The 20,140-nt window shown below is 38.2% G+C and overlaps 1 protein-coding gene across 3 annotated transcripts in view; it reads left to right on the top strand.

The window, feature by feature from the left end:
• ADAMTSL3 (ADAMTS like 3) overlaps positions 1-18,916 on the top strand; it is a 174,706-nt gene extending 155,790 nt beyond the window's left edge. For 2 of the 3 annotated variants that reach the window (XM_069866435.1, XM_069866436.1), the window contains 8 exons: positions 5,083-5,265; positions 7,297-7,416; positions 8,214-8,426; positions 10,824-11,007; positions 13,547-13,751; positions 14,612-14,721; positions 16,184-16,398; positions 16,933-18,916. In XM_069866435.1, coding sequence (XP_069722536.1) covers positions 5,083-5,265; positions 7,297-7,416; positions 8,214-8,426; positions 10,824-11,007; positions 13,547-13,751; positions 14,612-14,721; positions 16,184-16,398; positions 16,933-17,042 — 1,340 coding nt within the window. In that variant the 3' untranslated portion in view covers positions 17,043-18,916. Of the gene's footprint in view, positions 1-5,082; positions 5,266-7,296; positions 7,417-8,213; positions 8,427-10,823; positions 11,008-13,546; positions 13,752-14,611; positions 14,722-16,183; positions 16,399-16,932 lie in introns of those variants that run through there. The other variant, XR_011338244.1, reaches the window with a different exon arrangement.
• The last annotated feature ends 1,224 nt before the right edge of the window (positions 18,917-20,140 follow it).

The raw sequence follows: 20,140 nt of genomic DNA on the forward strand, positions 1-20,140 counted from the left end.
ACACAGGGCAGGAAACAATAGCAATGAGGAGGAAATACTTTTAAAATTCAGTGTAGTTGGCTTTAAAACATCTCTGTTAATAGTTGTCTTGCTACAGTTCTGTAATGCAAATGTCTCTGGAAGACAGTATGAATGTTTTTGGTTTTTTTTTTCAATGTGAAGTCCATATGAAAATCAACCCTGATGTAGAGTCAAGCATCTGTAGTAAAATTCCACCTTGTGCACAGGACAAACTCCTTAATGAAGACCTACAGATATGTCCCAAAGCTTAAGTATTATTTCAGCTCCATTCAGTTTGTCACCTGTAAGTAAAAAAACCAAAAAAAATTCACCTGAACTTTGTCCTGAAGCAAAATTGGTGCTTTTGACAATACTACCTGAAGAATTTTGTTGCAAGAAGAACGTGGGAATTCTGTGCTTTGCCTGCTTTCTTACAGGAGCTGATAGATGAGACGTAACTCAGTGTGCAGTGCTAAATACCCATGATGAAGTAAAATTTTATCGTAGGAGTAGTAAATATGGAGTCTAATTTCTAAAAAAAAAAAAAAAAAAATCAAAAAATCTGCATGATGGAAGCTTTTTCACTTACAATATATAAATGGGGGCTGCATGCTGGGATTGTGCTATGTGCTGTGTTATGAGAAGGAGTTTTATGCAAAACACTGTTAAGCACAGAGGCTATTAAAAAGGCAAATGAACACCTAAAAACAGGGGGGGAGGGGTTTGTGTCCTCCAGTTGTAATAGTTTCTCCTCTTAGGAATTCCACAAATGACAATATGCGCAAGAACTCAGTGTGTCTCATGAGAGTTATGGCAGAAAAGGATTTTTCACTGTCAATATGAACATAAACTGAAGCTTTCCAGAAGAGCTTGAAATGTACACGCTGCTTTGCTGAAGAAGTCAAAGGAGCTGGACTATAAGGGATGTCTTTTTCTCCTGCTTTATTTCTTTAGTCCATTTTTAGGCTATCGATCAGCAGATGAGATAGAACTACGCAATAAAACTTTATTCTGGCCAGATTCTCTACCATGTCTCTCTGGATGCACAACTCGGAAAGCTTTGTATCACGTTTGCGCTCCACAGTTTTGCATCCCCCTGAAAGGCAGGGTCAGAGGCCCCTCATTTGTAGCAGACAGCTGTGTCCTGACTGCAGAGAGTGCAGAGTCCTGCCTCCTCTCCTCCCTTCGTGCTCTTCTCCAGCTGTACTAGGTCCCTGAACTCTTCTCTGTAAAATACCTTTGGATTTTTCCCTGAGCTCAGGACTCAAACTGAGGATTTGCCTTAATACTCTTAATGGCATCCTAAAGAAAAGCCCATGGAAAAGGACACAGAAGGAGCTTGATTACAAATAGTGGTTGCTCTAAGGCAGATAGTTCAATATCTCCCAGGCTCGTGCTCAGATTGGATTCCATGTAATGAAAGAGTAGGGGAAAGAAAAGGAACCACAGAACGCAAAAATTTTAAGGGTCCTCAGAATGATTGTGAAGAGGCCAGCTCAGAGGGACCCAGCAGACAGTTCACATAAAAATTATTTATCTCTTAGATAAGAATCATACTGCTTGGTAGTTTTGGTTAAAATATGATACAAGAATGTTGTGATTATCCCCACTATTTTCAGCTCAAACAGCTCACGTTTATGTATGCACCCTGAAGATATCTAGATAACATTGACCCTGCTTTGAAATAACACTGTGCAATAACCAAAAAATAATGCATAATAATATTGGGTTTTTGCATTGTATGTTTAACTGATCATTTTTCATGGATTCCTCTCCTCCTCCCCTCTTATCTGTGAGTGTCAGCATCTGTAAGATTGCTAGGATGGATTCATTGTGCATTCCTGTTGGACTGGTTGCTGACCTGTCACGAAGGGCTCTGTCCACACTTCTCATTGTTAGAATTAGAATTTATGTTTGTCTAGTCACATTATTGACTTGAGAAATGGTCCGATTTACTTGTGTGTGTGGTATTACTTGCTTGTTTCCCCTAAAGAGATATGCATACAGCTCTTTTGAGGAAAGAAAAAAAAAAAGAGGAATAATTTGCTATAACTTAAATAGAGTTTAAGATACGTGACAGCAACCTGATTTTGAGCTTAAAATGAGAGGCCAAGCTGTTCTGCAGATTTCTTCTGCAAACTGAAGTCCAGTTTAGGTTTTAAAAAACTCTACATGTCTCTGAGTGAGGCACAGGTAGAAGAGTAGAGACAGGGCAATTTTTCCAGGATAAACTCTAGGGTACAAACCAAGTTTAGAAGAAAGAAATATCTTATTTAAGTTAAATCCCAGGAATGAAGTGCATTTCTGTGGTAAGAGCAGAGGGAGGACTGTATCATGGGGTGATATTGGGCTGAAGTTTGATAGAGGCTCAGGTTAGAAGCTTAAATTAAAATCTTTCCAAACATTTTTGTGTTTTGTGGAATTTAACGTTAAATCTTTTGACTTCAGTCCCATCTCAATCGTGCTGCTTCTGGCTTTTTTTTGGCTCTGATTGGTCTACAGGACTTCGATGCCAATTAGGGTAGTCTAGCTGCAAACCTCTAGGCCTTAGATTAAAACAGCTCAACATCTTCCTGACACCTCCTCAGCCCATCTGTATAGTATATATATGCCTGAATGGCCATGGAAAGTACACAGTAAAGGAAAAATATGTCTGAGAATGATATACTTTAGCCAGAAATCTGGGGTAAAATGGAAAAAAGACCCTTAAAACAAGGCCTCATCTGAATTCCAGAAGGACTTTTTGCAAGCAGCATAAGGCTTCTTCTGGAAACTTGAAAAACAAACGGGTTTTTTGGACCCGTGTGCACTCTGCAAATCTGTACTTTGTTTTATGCAGTTTTATTTAGTAAAACCCAATCTTATGACTTTAAAAACACTGAACAGTTGCTAAATTGTCTAGAATAAAATGTGTGATTATGCAGAAGAGTGTTTCTCTTTGCTGTCTTTTTAGACAAAATGGGGGGGTAAGGGATCTTTTCCCTTCAGTGAAATAGCAGGTTCCAAAAAATATGTCTGGTTCCTATTACAGTAAAGGAAAAACTTGAGGTGTGCATTGGAAGTGCTAAGCCAGTGATTGAAATGTTAAAGTTGTTCCTAAGGGCTATTCCACATGATGAAGACATCATCTGTAAAGTAATACTGCACAATGATCATGCAGTAGGAAGAGAGGAGACTGAATTGGCGTTCAATATGCCTGAAACTTCCAAATGTCCCACAATCAGGCCAGCTTCTATAGCGGAACCCGCTTGGATGAGCCCCGATCAATACATTTAGAGAAAATAAAGTTCAGGTGAAAGACAGTTTAACTGCTCTGACTTGTCTCCTGCCAGGCACCTTTGTGCACCTCTGTGGCAAATCACTGTGCCACTTATGTCAGATTTACCCAGTGTTTCATCCAGCATTTTGAAGCTTGGAAGGAGCGGTCCTGCTGCAGCAACCAGAGCACAAGCAAAAGCGTGTCCGATTTGCCAACTTGCAAAATCATAGAATCACCAGGTTGGAAGAGACCCACCGGATCATCGAGTCCAACCATTCCTATCAAACACTAAACCATGTCCCTTAGCACCTCGTCCACCCATCCCTTAAACATCTCCAGGGAAGGTGAATCAACCCCCTCCCTGGGCAGCCTGTTCCAATGCCCAATGACCCTTTCTGTGAAGAATTTTTTCCTAATGTCCAGCCTGAACCTCCCCTGGCAGAGCTTGAGGCCATTCCCTCTTGTCCTGTCCCCTGTCACTTGGGAGAAGAGGCCAGCACCCTCCTCTCTACAACGTCCTTTCAGGTAGTTGTAGAGAGCAATGAGGTCTGACACCCTTACAGGCAAGTCTTTGAGGAAAATAAACAGTAGAGGCCCTCCCACAGAGGTCATAGCGTTCCAGTGGGAGAATCATCTAATTAAACTAATTATACAAAGTCATTCACTGATTACAATTTAGAATGACAAGTTATCCACAAATCCTGGCTTTCTCAGAGTTCAAGCTTTACAACAGGGATGATTATGGGCTAAGACCAACAGTATGTGGTTCAACAAAGCCAAGTGGTGACTCCTACGATTGGGACACAACCACCGTAGTGCGACAGGCTTGGGGGAGAGTGGCTGGGAAGCTGCTGGGTGGAGAAGGTCTTCAGGGTGTTGGTTGACAGCAACTGAGGGAAAGGAGTGGAGGGGGGCGGTGCTGGTCTCTTCTCCCAAGTCATAGGCAAGAGGACGAGAAGAAATGGCCTCAAGTTGTGCCAGGGTAGGTTCAGATTAAATATCAGGAAAAATTTCTTCACCAAAAGGGTTATCAGGCACTGGAGCAGCTGCCCAGGGCGAGTGGTTGAGTCACCATCCCTGGGGGTATTTAAAAGACGGGTAGATAAAGTGCTCAGGGATATGGTTTATAGCAGACAGGTACAATTGAACTCAAGATCTTGAAGGTCTTTTACAACAAGTGATCCTACGATTCTAGAATTCTATGATTCTAGGCCTTTGGCTTCCTAGAACATGGTAAATGAGGTTGCTTAACAATCAAGCCCTTTGTTTAGTTGCTAATAGCTCTTCCTTTCACACTGTGTTGTTACAAGTTGTATATATGACATCTGCTAATTGGAAAAGCTTTCAGGAAGATTTTTTTGCAGAAATTGTCCATGTGTATTATCTAATTGATAAATATATCCCTTTTCAAAAGTATTTTGCCTCCATTTCTTCTTTTTCTTTATTTTTTATTAAAAAAATTGAAGATTCCTTGCTTCATATATTCTGGGATGAAGAGTAAATTAAAAGATGTGCAGGTATTTAAATCAATGAATCTGATTGGAGTTAACGATCTCACATCTTTTCATAGCAAGACACATGAGCAAATTGGTGGTAGCAGTTTTTAAAGCTGTTCTGTGACCTTGCCTTATGATACTTAACCTTTAATCTCAGTGGGATGATCATTTACTAATTGATTTTGCTGCAATGTTGTTACTTAGGTTTACACTCTCTGTGAAATGACAAAAGAACTTAAGATTCTTGGATGATATGGTAGCAGTTAGCATTATAAAATATATGTTTCAACTCTTATAATAAATATTTTAATTATTTGCATTTTAAAGGTGTTCCCCAACCAAATGTAACATGGTTTAAGAAGAAGGACATTCTACAAAGAAATTCTTTCTTGATTTTGAATGGTTCTTTATTCCTGAGGAATGTTTCCTATGAAGATAGAGGAACATACACTTGCAGAGCAACTAATGCTCTTGGAAAAGCTGAAGCTGCATCTGTTCTTCACTTAACTGGTAAGTGCTAAATGAGAATTCCTTACTGATAACAACAGCAAACCACTTCAGTTATGAAGTTTAACCAATAAAATAGTTTGGGGGATATTTAACACTTTATTATGAACTTGTTTGATTGCATCTGACTCCCTGGGAGTTTCCTGTAATAGTGAATTTAGGTGCAGATGGTTTTGACTTGTGACTTCTTCAAAAGTTGTTCCATCTTCTTGCTTCCAGGCAACAAATATCAGCCCTTAAACCAGCAGACACGTTAGAAAACTAAATCCACTGTCATATTATATTGTTCCTGGTGCTTTTATCTAGGGAAATGGGGCAGGCTTGAATTATTCTGAAAATCTGCAGGGAAATGCAGTGAAATGAAAGCAACGTCTGTCTGGGGATTCTGATTTTGTTGTGGGTTTTTTTTTTTTTAATTATAGAGGGCAGTAAACCATAGGGACATGGAAAACAAAAAATTCAGAATATGAGCTGCTAACTCTCAGAATAGAAAATGTAAAGGAAAACTCCCTCTAAATGACTCTATTGTAAGTAGATTAATAGTGTAGTACTGTATAATGCAGTCATGCCTGGCAAATAGCTCCAATAAATGGATCATTCTGTTCTAAAGATTAACCGTCTCCCTATTTTGCTGTATGAAGTACAACACAGTTACACCTGGCCAGTCCTTGCTTTCTTAGGCACACATGCGCAGGGCAGGCTATAGATGTCTAGATCTGTTGGCCAAGGAAGACATACCAAGGACATAATAGGCGTCTCTGTGTCAGGATGAGTGTGGACTGAAGCTCCCTTCTTGGTTTCAGTTTTCCTGGAATACAACAAAACTTCACATGTTCCAGAGAGAAATATTATTATAATGACGTGACTGGGAAGATTGCTCACAAGAGTCTGAACTTCATTTCTATTCCTGGTCACGTGATATTAGTTTAAATCTGAAGTGGATACGAGAGGGCCAAAATCTGCAATTTTTTCTGGCTGTGCAAAACTGCAATGAAAGGGGAGGACTTGTGGTGTCAGGACTTGCAGAGCGCACTGACTCGGTGTTGTCTAAAGCAACCTCGTGTCAGCCTTTTGGACTGCGCTACAGCAATTACTGCCTGACCTTGGGCGGTCAAGTGGTAGAGAAAAATCTGTGCAGCCTTTCCAATAAACAGTCCTGAGCACTGACAAGACAGCGAGCCTTTTGCCTGTTTGGGACTGGCCTTGCTGTGGCTCTGTGGAGTGGTTTTTGTCCCAGTGTTTACACGGACAAGCGGGAGGCTTTGTACAGATGTTGCACACTGAGGAAAAACGTTGAACCAAGGAAAAATGATCCGCAGAAGTTAGGACATAACGAAAGATTTGAGCTCTTCTGGGAGGTGAATCAGAGATATTATGCACATTTATTTCTATAGAAATATTCACTAGGTGGCAAGAACTGTGTGTTACTGACAGATTGCCCACGTTTTTTGCAGTTATTCTGTCTGGCATGTGATAAGGAGAAGTTGCTATAGTGATGGGCACGTGATTCTGCATACATTATGCTATCTCTGTGCATAATGAGATTTTAAGAGATTTTCTTCTATTTTTTTTTTTCTGTTGTAGCACTTTGTCATAATTCAACGTGGCAGAACAGATGAATTAGTCTGAATCCACTAGGAGAATTATTTTTCTTAAAATGTCTTTATCTGAAGGACTTAGTAATGAAATAAAAAACAACGTTGTCATGAGAAATAGGAAATACATCATACATTGTGTAAATCTTATTTTACACTGTTTTACAGGCTTATTTTTCTGATAAATAAAATTCAGTAAATTTAGATGAATTTAGAAACTTGCATAAACATTATAAATAATTTCTACATTTCCCTGTTTATATCACTGAAGTATATTTGTCAGATGGATGTTTTAACTGCAAAAATGAAGTTGATCCTAAAAAATTCTGAAGCACTATTATCCTTGTGCTTCATAACTAGCTTGTTGGATGTTTTGATACAATTCTTTTGGGCATCTTGATTTACTTCTTGCTAAGATGTCTTATGCATTGTGTTACAGAACAAAGATATATACAGAATAACACCCTATTATCAAAAGGAAGCAGAAGAAAACGTGTCCTAATGGCATCTGGGATTGGTACAAATGTCACTGTGGTACCTGGAGATCCCCTAAGAATAGGTATATTGACTTACCTGCTTTGTCATTTAAATTATATTATTTATTCATTTCATTAGAATGGAGAGGGCCCCATGGAGAAACTAAGTGTTATTCCTGAGAGTATGATTTTGGTGACCTTCTGGATTTTCTAACCATGCTCAGCTTTCAGTTGTCAAGGAGGAAGCCTCAGAGCAAGAGGCACAATTATTTTTTGATTCAGCTCTTTGAAAAATGTTTTAAAATGGTAAACCTTTAGACATTGTCCAGGTGCCTCACTACAAGACTGAAGCTGCAAAATTTCTCTTTGAGATTCACCTGAAAATGATGGGAGGGAATTCAGCTGGACTCTAGAACAGTTGGTTTATTTTTCTATCTAAAGGAGTGCCTCTGTTTCCATCCCTGCTTGTGCCTGGGGAGTGAAAATGCAGCAATTTCATTAAATGTGTCTATGACTCCTTTCCAAAACAAATTCTTTCAGTACAAACCTACTTGCATATTATAGTTTGGGATGAAATCTTTGTTCATTTAAATAAGTGCTCCCCTGCTCACTTTTTTCATATAGAAGTTAAATTTGTAAGAACTTACTGAAATGGAAAGTATAAAGACCTGTGGTAAGTATACAAGAACTTACACAGCTGATAATCCTCAAGGGGCAGTCAGGATTTCAGGACATAGCTTGGACTTCAGTGAATTTATGCATACTGTTGTTTTTATTTAGACTGGTTGTGTCTTTTGTATAGAATCACACAGTCATGCATGCTTTTTCACAGACATTTCGATGTGTTTAGAAAAACCTGCTAAATGCTGTTGATTTTTAGGTTGCCCAGTGCTGCCCAGCTACAGAAATACAGTTCGCTGGCTTTTTGGAGATAGCCCAATTGAGGAAGTCAAGACCTTGGAATACCGAACCCTGGTTGGGGGTCGTATCCTGGAGGTGAACACCAACTCTGGTCAATTTGCTGGCCAATTCCAATGTTGGACTTCAGCTAGTGCAAAACCAATGTCAGTTTGGGTAAATGTCAAGAAGGAAGGTTTGTTGAAAATTATGACAAATTCTTAAATTTTAAAATATTTTACTTCACTCTGTAAAGACTTTCCTGAAACGTGCTTTTCTGCGTAGAAAGTAATGCATAAATACATGTTTAACTTCACATATGTGAGTAGCCCCATTTAAGTCAATAGACAATGTCTGTACTCAGAGTTGGATATGGGAGCTAATGCATATCCACATACCATGCAGAAGTTGTCATTTCTTACCCGTGTAGCTTTGAAGCTGAGGGAACGTTTCTTATTCAGTGTCTTGCTGCCTAATCAGTTTTAAATCAGGCAGGTTTTCTCGACTTCCCCTTAAGCAAATGACACAAACTGCTGCCATGGTAGCCCACTAAACCAAAATAAACGTGACTTTGTGGTCATCTTTGGAAATATTTTAACTCCAGTTAATTCCAGTGTCATTACAATGATGTGATAGCCATCATCCTTAATATATGTCTGCTATGGTGCACTCATCAATTTCAGTGTTAAATTTTCATGATTGTTTTGTGATGTTTTCCAATATAATGTGCTGGCACAAAACTACATTTCCATTAGTTGGTTATAAAATGTGCATCTGTGCATTAGAGAGGAATTTGAGAAGAATTTTCCATATGCAGCAGCAGGACAATAGGTTGCATCTGCAAACATTTTATAAAGTTTTTAAATATTTAAAGTGGTTTAGAAATTAATTACTTTGTATTTAGGCTTTGAAAAAGAGAGTTAAGAACATAGCTACTACTAAGAGTCTGGCAGCAAAGCACTAAGCTCCATGTGTCAGTTTAAAAAAACCCACTCTTTGACCTTTCAATGCCCAGGGAATGCAAATCAGTTTTAAGAACAAATATCTGTTGAAAAGGTAAGTTTTCACAAGTGATTTATCTCTTATCCTATCAATATGATTCGGTTCACTGTTTAAGCGCAAAGGATTCAAGCTGTAAGATCAGATCTTGCAAATCTCCCACGCTGTGTATAAATGTCCTCCCAGTGACTGCTGATGGATCACTTTAATGATCAAGAATGGTTCTGTATACATGGGATCCTGGAGTCAGTTGCATTTAAAAATGTAATTGTACTGAAACATACCTATAATCAAAATGTCTATTTTAAAAATCAAAAGTAAATCAAAATATTAAGGAATTGAATGAGAAAATATCCTAACAGAGGTTATCAAAAGATATATCCAGGCCTTGGTTTCTTGATCTTATTAAAGTTAGAATTTCTGAATAGGTCTAGGCAGATATTGAGCTATCTGTCTGGCTGAGCAGCCTTTTGGTTGCCCAATGTACTCTCCAGTAAGGCTGGTGAGTATTTCGGGGATATTCCATTTTCTAGTTGTGAGCTTTAACTCTTGATTGTTGCTTACGTGTCTGTTTCGTGACTGCAATACCCATGCATTTGTACAGACTGCAAAAACTCCTTTGGTGGGTTTTGCACAGTAGGCATATTGAGGGTACTTCTGAGCAGCATTATCCTAGCTAAACAAACAATACAGTCTCTCCATCATAGTTGCAGTCAGTAAATTTAACTACTTGTACTTTGAAAAAGGCCCTTTTGTGTTATTTTAAGAAACCTAGAAGTAATAAGGAAACATTGAAAAACAATAAGTTAAAGAATTCATTATGTGCTGGAAGAATGCGCCTGTGGACACAGCTGGTAGCTATCAATTATGCTTGGTTATTACAGAAAAATCTGACTCCTTCTGTGATCACATAAAAATCTGTCAACATTGCATAGTACTTCATCCTTTACCAAGTGTCAAAAAAAAAAAAGAGTTGAAGGGGTAAATGTGGAATTGTGACTAAATATAAGGGCAGTAATTGTTAGAGGTGATTGGGTTTTAATATAAAATGCTCTTTAAAACAAATTCATTTTTTCATCTTGCCACATGACTCAGTGGCAAATTATTTATGTATTAAATACTTTTCTATAGAGTAGAACAGGATTCTCTTAAATCCTCAAATTATGTGAAGTGTCTAGAGTAAGATGAGTTTTCTTCATAATAAACTTACTGTAGAACAGCAGGAAACCTAGAAAGGCTGATTTACAGTTTCCTCTTTTTGATGCTCATTGTATAGAAATGTTATTAAAGTTTGAAAAGAAGTTCATCATTTCCTACTGTGAGCCAGGTTCTGCCCTTCCTGTGCACATATGCTGATCCCATTTGCCTTCTAGAGAACCTCATGCTCGTATGTATGGGCTGAACTCAGGAAGCTGAGTAGGACTAAATTCTACTCTGGCTTCTCGGTCCCTTTTCACAATGCTGAAATAGTTGCTTTTCTACGGAGGATGTGGTATGTATCTAGCTTAGAGAAAATGCTGCCAGATCAATTAAAATGTGACACAATTATAATGTATTGTGCCTCTCTTATGCTACTTTCAATTGTATTTCTTAGATTACAAATGGGAATATGCTGAGTGGAGTACTTGCTCTGCTAGCTGTGGGAATTCAGGAACCCGCTCTAGAAGACTGCAGTGCATGAATGCAGAGAAAAAACAAGTGAATGAATCATTGTGCAGAGAGCTGCAAAAGCCAGTGATTATTTACCAGTCATGCAACACAGATGACTGCCCTGCCAGGTAAACTCCAATCCACTCTATTTTCATGTGCTTTGTGTGTAATAAAATGTGCTTGCAACCTCCTGAAATTGTTTTTGTGTTTATTCTTCGAGTGTGAAATCAGGGGTTTGTTTCATCATGAACCCTAAAGTACAGGAGATGTGGAAGTGGATCACAAGCAAATAGGAGAATGCTTGATTCAACTGAATAAATGAGATTCTGTGCCAGTTTCCATGCTGCCGCAAGCAAGTCTTGCTGCTACCCCACTAATACCTTGAAAGCTAAGCTGGAGGTGTCTGTGAGGCTTTCTGATGTGCTAGTTTTGTGGAATCTGTGCCAGTGCCCTGAGGGAAAACTCGTTATGTTTAGAGCAGCCAGGATACTTGTGAGTGGAATCTTGTGTTCACTTCCTCTCCTTCCAAGCCAGCAGAGCTCTGAGTAGGATGTTTACCATGGAATGGCTCATTTGCCTTTAATACCCCTCACCACGATGTCACGCTCCTTGCATGTGCTTCCCTGCCAGTTTTCTGGCTGGATCAAGCAGAGTACCTTGTGATCTTGGGACAGAAAATCTGCATTTCACAGGCAAGTCGAGCACAATATGTGATTCCAAAAGCCAAAACCTTACCTCTAGACTCCTTCAGCTGCACTGAGCATTCCAGCTCAACAAAGCGTTGCTCCTGGTTATTAGCAGGAACTTCCCCAGGCATCCTCAAAACAAGTGCTTTCCGTTCCTTAAAAGCATTGGCCATCACTGTTAGCAATGTAAAAATCCATGAGGGATGAGAAGTCACGCTGTCCCTCACTGGAAAATGTTCGTAGAGAAGTGTTAAAACCTTAGCTGACATTGTGGGAGTGCATCTAGCCAGTATGTTCTAAACTCTGTTCTAAATACAGAAAACATAGGAACAGATAAACATCTAGAGGAATTTGTTTACATTTCATTATTAGCAGCCAAAAGAGCAGATCATCTGGAATTGTGAGTCTGAACTCTAGCCAGTCTATAACAAGCCAGTGGAAAAATACTGAAATAGAATTAATAGTTTGAAACACGCAGACTCAGTTGTAGGTTTCCCTCTTAAAATCCAGCAATACAGAGCAGATGACAGTGTCGGAAGGATAGTGGAGGGCCCACTGCTCCCCTGAACAAGGTCATGACTTTTTAGTAGACTGCAGTGTTCGACAACAATCTGGTAATCACTGGTCCCAGAATATTCACCACAAAAACTAATCAGTTGTTTCATATGGCTAAATAAACTGGGACTGAGATTCTCTCTTATGAAAATGTTTATTAATTTTGCTTTTAATTTGGCTTTATTTATTTACCGGTGGAAGGGAATTGTGTGTATGCTAACATAATTAACTCTATCTTGAATCATACGCGTATGCTAATACACAGGTTTTTTTCCATTATGAAGTATTCCATGCTTCTTATATAGGAAGAGCATCCCAGATGCCTGGAAAATAGCATTGTATTTGGTTCCTAGTGCCTCCAGCCTCTCCCCCTACTCTGTGATTACTGGCCTGGGAGGGAGGTGCAAAATGTTCAGACGTCCCTTTCCATTTCCTCACTTACTGATTTCTGCACGATTCTCTCATCCCAGGGCAACTCTTTAGAAAATATCCGTAGTATTACAGAGGCTTTAGATGCACTGTTAGTGTCATGGGCCTTTATTATTTAAAGTGTTTTGCATGTGTTTAATCACTTCTCTCCAGCACAGCACAGAAGTACAGTTAAGCAAATATAAGGGTTTAAGCATGTACTTAGCTCGTGCTCTAAGTGTTTGCCAAATTTGGGCCTTGCTGTGCATGCGCTGCACCAAATGTTTGCAAAAGTACTTGAGTTTAAAAGGGAGCAAAAGACAAAGAGTCCAGGCTGTAAAGGATTACTCTTCCTTGAATGGATTTAAACTGTTTGACTGTAAGAAAATTAAATACTTGCTGAAGAGAATAGAATATTTTTCCTGTTATCACAGTTGTGCTGCACATAAAGTCCCATTCTGTATTTCTAGGCTAGATTTATGAAAATATCAAGTCAAATAAATTGTATTACCGCCTGCTGCTTCCCCAGTATTTTTCATAGCTGCCAAGACAGGCTAAATCTTTGCAACTTGTAACCAATAAATAACATGTTCTGTTTGAGCCATTATGTAGCAGGTTCTTGATGTAATAAGTTTGGATGAGTTATGACACCTGTCACCTTAGTAGTAACTAAATCAGTACTATGGGTTTTATAAGTTCTGGAAAAGTATCCTGTCCTGCCTTCAGAAATGTTAAATCCAGCAGGGTCTATAGGGTTTACCTAAGATAACCTTTTGGATAACAGGCAGTGTAACTTCAGTTGGCATACATTGAGGCACTGTTACCTTAGAAGTCAATGGTTAACCAAATTTATAAAATCTCGCTTAACAATTGAAAAAGCTGATTCTACCTTTTCTCACGTTTAAAACTTGAAATGGCAGGTTCTTGTGATTTTTATTTTTAAAACAGATTGCAGCAAACAACCAGCAAGTTTGCCATATTTTCATAGTTGCTATAATTTTGTCTCTTCATCCTGTAGGTGGGTAACCAGTCCATGGTCTGAGTGCTCTGTATCTTGTGGCAGTGGATTTCGCTATCGACAAATAAGTTGTCAACAAGTGAAAGGCAACGGCAGCGTGCTGACCCTGCTGCCGGCTGCGTGTGCGCTTGGAGATCGTCCCTTGGGAAGGAAACCCTGTACGGGTCATTCGTGTGTGGCAGGGACAATGCAGACAAAAGGAGAGGTAAGTTACAGGGTTTATCTGGAAAGTCCTTATGACATAAAAGTGTATCAGTGTCATCATACCATTGGCTGAACGTCTATTCTCTTGCACAGGGGTAGAGCTACGTGGCACTAGTTGTGAATTCAGACTGGTGAATTACAACTCCTGCTTTTTTTCATTTTGTGATGTCTAAGCTACTTCCATTTATCAGTGACATGATCTGAAACCTAAGTATTAGTTTCAGTATATTTTATAAGCTAATCCAATACTAAGTATTCCATTTTTAAGCTAATATATTGCTTTTATTGCAGGCTTGTTTGCATTGCTGTACTTCTGAAGTCCTCAAAGAAAGATACGTAAATGTGCTTCATAAGCAGTTGCCACAATATTTAATCCACAGGACTCCTCTTTCTTATATTTTCCATATTTCTTCATTTGTGCAGCAAAAGTGTTCATTTTGATATGATTTTTATAATTATTAACACAGTCCTTACTATTCAATGAGGAAAGTCAGAATTAAGAGAATTACTGTTGCTGTATTTCTGATAAAGGTGCTAGCAGGGCAAGTTTGTGATTGTCAGGGCTACAGATGCTGTGGCACTGGAGGTGTGAAATGATGCGAGCGCAGACAATGAATTTGGCTTTATGAATAGGTAGGAGAGTCACTGTCTTGGCGAAGTTGCATATAGAGAATCCAAAATATCTAGACCTTGTCCAAACTCAGATGTGACATGGTTGAAAAGGAGAAATACAGGTAAAGAATTATGACTGGGTGGTGCAACTGGGTAAGAACCAGAAGGTTCGCCTAGAAGGTTGACTATGTTGTTATTAACTTTGTTGTTTCTTTTTGTTTCCCCTCACCCTTTTCTCTCATGTTGCAGTGTTCTGGTCACTGTGTAAGCCACCCTGTAGGTTTACAGCATCATCACTTTTTATGTCAACTTCATAATGGATCTTTGGTGCCGAACTCTTCTTGTGATGAAAGAAAAAGGTATACAGTTTAAAGCAGTGCAAGTTAGATTCTTTAGATGATCAGATGAAAAGTATAGGATTGTCAATACAGTATAAATATACAAATTCTTCTGTATCAAACACAAGAAAAGGAGGTAGTGATAGTCATCCTTTTGTATACACTGGATGAATTCAGAACTCAAGGATGGCAATGGATTTGATCAGTGTCCTCCACTGTGCTAATGGCAAAGCTAGAAATAGAGTGAGAGTCTTGATTCCCCAAGAGAAAATAGAAATTGGAGTAATCTGCCATAAGGTTTTTTTTTTATTATTACTACTGAACTGGGTCTTTTCTGATATTACTTCTTTATTCTGATCTACTGCTGCACAAGTTTTATAAAATAAAGAGGTTTCCAGGGTCTTACATTGTGGACCATGTAAATTGGTTTACTACTCTATGATTACTGAAATAAGGTGTACTTCTCTGCTTAATCATCATAGATCTTATTCTGCCTTGTAGTATGTACTGTTGAGGTATGTATGAGGTATGGAAAAACTGAAGGGCTTAGAAGGTGTGACTGTGTACTTCAAAGTGCGCATTCTTGTAAGAACTCTGTTAATTTGTTTTACTTTATTCGAAGAACTCCTTTCCATACAAAAAGAACAGGCTACGCACCTCCACAGAATTTTGATCAGCAGATTGACTTGGGGCTGTGCTATAGCAGTCTCTATAAAACACCATAATCTCATGAAGGTTGAATTAAAGACAAATTAAAACTGAACATGAGGATCTGAGGGCACAACACTGTGCTCTACACCAACTGTGTAGGTTGGGCAATGAAGAGCAGGGAAGAAATGGGTAACAAGTACGTACGTGGGAATTGTTACTGTGTTTCTCGATTACTGAACCCAGTTCTTTGTATTTAGTGCTTCTGAATTGTGAGGATTTTAAAGCATTTTTGCTGTGCACGTGAAATTTTGGCTCCACTGAAGTACATAGTGAAATTTCCATTTACTACTAAGAGACAGTATTTCACTTTATCAGCTTCAAATGTTCAAGGAGGTTCTGTGACAGCATAGAAATATTACTTGTGTTCAGGAGAAAAGTTATGCACTTGCAGCATCCCGTATGCAACATTTCAGGGTCAGTTAAGTTTTCCTAAAGGTAAAATATTTTTTCTGTTCCAGAAAGGAATTGGTTTAAGTAAACAGGGCCTTGTCTTTTGTTTCTTTGAGTGAGGCATGATCAATGGGAACAAAATGAAATACAGGCAAAGAGGGGAACACATTACCCAGAAAGGCTGTAGAGTCCCCATCCTTGGAGATATTGAAAACACAAATGGAGATGGGTTTGAGCCACCTAGTCTAGTTCACTGTGCTCAGAGCAGGGGGCATGGACTAATCAGTCTCCCGGAGTCCCTTCCAACGTCAGTTTTATCGTGCTGTGACTAAGGCTTTAGCACAAAAGTAAACATTTAACTGCCATTTATTTTCCTGCACAGATCTCCTGTCAGAAGAAACTGCTCTTTGGAGGCATGTGATGTCTATTGGCGGACAGGCCCTTGGAGGCCGTGCAGCGTGGACTGTGGGAGGGGGTTTCAGTCAAGACGAGTGTACTGTGTACACGGAAAGAATAACAAACCTGTGGCTGATCAGTATTGCGGATGGAGGAAGAGACCAATGAGCTGGCAACACTGCAATGTCACATCCTGTGGCAGTATGTAAATGTTTATTTATATATGAGCATATTAATAGTTTGTAGGAATTTTATTAGAAAGTGACTCACAGTTGTACACTAACAATTCTGCAAGCGTTTGATTGTATATCAAAGGTAAAACTATCCTCTCCAAGGAGCCCTTCATAATCCTTGGGTTTATTTTTCTCGATGAGTAGGCCAGTTTGACATTACAGCCTCAAAAGCACTTTTAGAAACAGGATACTTAGGAAGTTGCTTTATGCAAACTTCCCTACATGTCTTTGCCAGTTGTGACTCATGAGTCTCTGAGCAAGCCATTAACTCCTGAAAGATGAGGTAGTTTTGTGACACAGACAATAGGCAAATGAATGCAGTGAGATCACACTTCTTATTTGTGACCTAGTTTAGCTTTGAATCCACTGTTGCCAGAAATGCAGTTTGAAATAATTACAAAGCTACCAGGAATCTATCAGTTGTTTACAATTATGATGATAGGTTCTACTATTTATCTTTTGTCCATTATAAAGCCTTTTAATGTTTAAATATATTTTTCAGAAGGCGAATGCAAGGATACAACTCACTACTGTACATTTGTAAAGCACCTAAAGTTATGCCTAATAGACATCTACAGACAAAGATGTTGTCAATCATGTCAAGAAATGTAAGTCTTCCATGGGAAGTTCATGATGGTGCAGTGAAGAGATGAGAAGAGAGATTCATTAAACTAGCATACTCAAAGGATATACTTCTAAATAAGACATTAGTCATAACAGCTAAATGGAAACGTGGGGCTAATGTAAAAACAGTATTGCGGACTGATATGCTGGACAGGGTATTTTTTCTGGGAACTTTTATTATCCACTCTTTGCAATGGAAATTTTAATATTTTAAACGTTTTCTTGTCTGGATTAGGAAGATAATATCATGGCATGTCATCTGTAAAATTTTATAGGCCATCACATTATAATTTTACAAGGGGGAAAAAACATTATCTGAAAGCACCAGGTAGTGCTTATTGTCCTTAACATATGAGAAAAACTAAGTCCCAAAATCCTTTGAAGAACTTTGGAATGCAGCAACTATCGAACCCTAGGTTTTGTTTTTATTGTTTTATCAAATTTAACACAATTTTTAAATTTATAGAAGCAGTGGGTTATAGCTATAAAATTTTTGGCAGCCACTTCATTTTCATAAACAGCTCGAGCTTGAGTCAATCTCGCAGGATGTGTTTTACTGGTACTAGCTGTCAGAGGGATACACAGAAATACATTTCATTTTTCATGCTTATATTTATGTATATGCAGTAAAAGACATTGTAGATGCCAGTACAATTTTCAGAATAGCAACAGATCTGCTCTGAATAAATGAGGTATCATTTTCCATTGTTTCAATTCTGCTCCAGTCACTGAAGAACAATCAAAGTTCTGGCACGATTAGACTTTTCTACTGATTTTAAATTAGACACAAGGCTTCCTTGTCAGAGCTGTGAATGAAACACTTGTGAGCACTGTTCTCTGCATGTCAAGTCAAATGGGCAGCCAATAACTGGCCAAACACGGCTGTCAGATTTTCTATCTTAAATAAATATCTTTTTTCTCCTGTTAATGGGGAAAAATATCCAAGGGAGAATTATTAATTATGAAGGTAGACAAACACAAGAAAACGATTTTGAGCAGTTCCGTCAAGATGACTTTTCATCACAACCATTAACCGTTTGAGTCTTCTGCAAGTTAAGATAATAAATCCTGATTATGACATCCCCAGGTAAGTTATTTTCCATGTTGCAGACAATGTCTCATTAGGGCTGTAAGCAGAGGGAACCGCATAGGAGGCAGCAGACAGATTGGGTGTTTTTTTCTTTTGTAGTTTCCAAACTACTGCATATGTTGGAGACCTGAACGCTTGTATTAGCTTGGATCTTGTGTTCCATTACTGAGCTACACTACATGCTAATTAGTGGGTATGCTGTAAGAACAGGTTTAGAAACAGCATTCCTGCACAATGGGTTTGCATCACTGAAAATTAGATTAGCACTACTGTATAGAAAATTTTTAATGTGGACTGTTGTGTCCAAGGCTGACTGCAAGGAGAGGATATTCCTGATCATTACCTTTTTAAATCAGCAATGGGTCTTGATTGTTTAAGCAGTTTTTTTTAAATTAAAAGAAAACATTTGTAAGATACTTTTGTAGATATTTATTGTCTGATTTAAAAGTGCAATATTTTGTTTTGTACAGTGTTTAATAAAGATTTTTGGACATATATTTTTTCTTAATACCAAAATTTCTTATTCATGTTTTTTCCTTTATATTTAAAATTTTCAAATGTTAACACAATATTTGTTGTTGCTTTTATTTTGTCTTTGGTTCAATATGCATGCTATACAGAAGCAGTGCTGTAAATGTTTGTTATTGCAATTGGCATGACATTCCTCTGTAGCTTATTTTATTGCTTCTCCAGTAACTGAAGATGTTTAATATTTAGCTTTCTTGAACGTAGCTTTGATATTTCTGAAATAAACTCTAGTTTGATTATTCAACACTGTGATTACCTAGAGATTGTTTATTACAGTGATTATCATGGTAGCTGTGCCTTCATGCTGAATGTTATCTTACAAACTGCCATGCCCATAATTCTGTGATTTTTTTCAAAGCTAAGAATACTTCTATAAATTGACAGTTTATCAGACAGATTTTCAGCTTTGTTACAGACTGCTTTGCATTGCTATTAAGAGGCAACATAAATGCAACCTGACTGAAAAAGTGGGGAAGAAAACTTGCCAAAATCCAAATAAGTCATCTCTGACTCATTGAAATCTGGAATCAGGATTCTGTAAAAAGTTGGAATAAAGTTACATGTCTTTGCCAGGCTTTCATGTACTGCACCAAACAGAGTTCATTTAGACCCAACAGAACAGCTCTATGTTTTATACTTAGTGGGTGATGGCAATAGCTAGATGAAAAAAAAGCTTGTTTCAGAATATCCCAGATGTGTAGTGGTCTTTAGAAAGGACAGTCTCATAAATAATATGAACAAGAAAATCCTTAAAAAATTGAAAATATCTAGCAATGAAATGGTGGTACTTCAGAGTTATCCAAGATAGTAACATTGGCAAAGGTGCAGGAATCTGTTTAATTCTCTTTTTGTGTCACCAATGCTTGCTTTCTGTGCAATCTATTTTTTAAAAAAAAGCAGTTTCTGTACAGCATTTGTGTGGAGCACGTGTACAGCACAGTGCATGAAAAGCACTTTTACGATAGTAATTTTTCCATTTTTTCATCTTGGCTTAGCATGACATCATAAAATTCTTTTTTTAACAGCTGTTATTTTGAGAAATATTAGTTTTCCAGCCCAGTATTCATTTTGTTTGCATTTCAAAAACATGTTGCTTATGAAAAAGTTGACCTCAAATACTTGATACTGTCTGAAGGTTTATAATACCTTTTGATGCTTTTCCTGGAAGCACAGTCAGTAGGGTGTGGCTCTTTCAACTGCAGCGTAATAAAGGCTTCTTTCTTCCACTATTAAACTCACAGGAAAACATCAAGGGCAAAATGAAAGGGAATAAACTCTCTCCACCTCAGAAAAGTCTTCAAACACATCTGCAGAGGAATTGTTAAATGTATCTGAATATGCCCTCTACTTCCTCTAAAAAATTTTTGTGCAGTGCTGGTAGGTGGCAGCAAATGACTTTCCATAAACTTAAGCAGGGGGGAAAAGGTGACTTAACTAAAAAAAACAGCTATGAAAATGACAAAAAGCA

The sequence above is a fragment of the Phaenicophaeus curvirostris genome, chromosome 12 (genome assembly GCF_032191515.1).
Source record: "Phaenicophaeus curvirostris isolate KB17595 chromosome 12, BPBGC_Pcur_1.0, whole genome shotgun sequence".
NCBI lineage: Eukaryota > Metazoa > Chordata > Aves > Cuculiformes > Cuculidae > Phaenicophaeus > Phaenicophaeus curvirostris.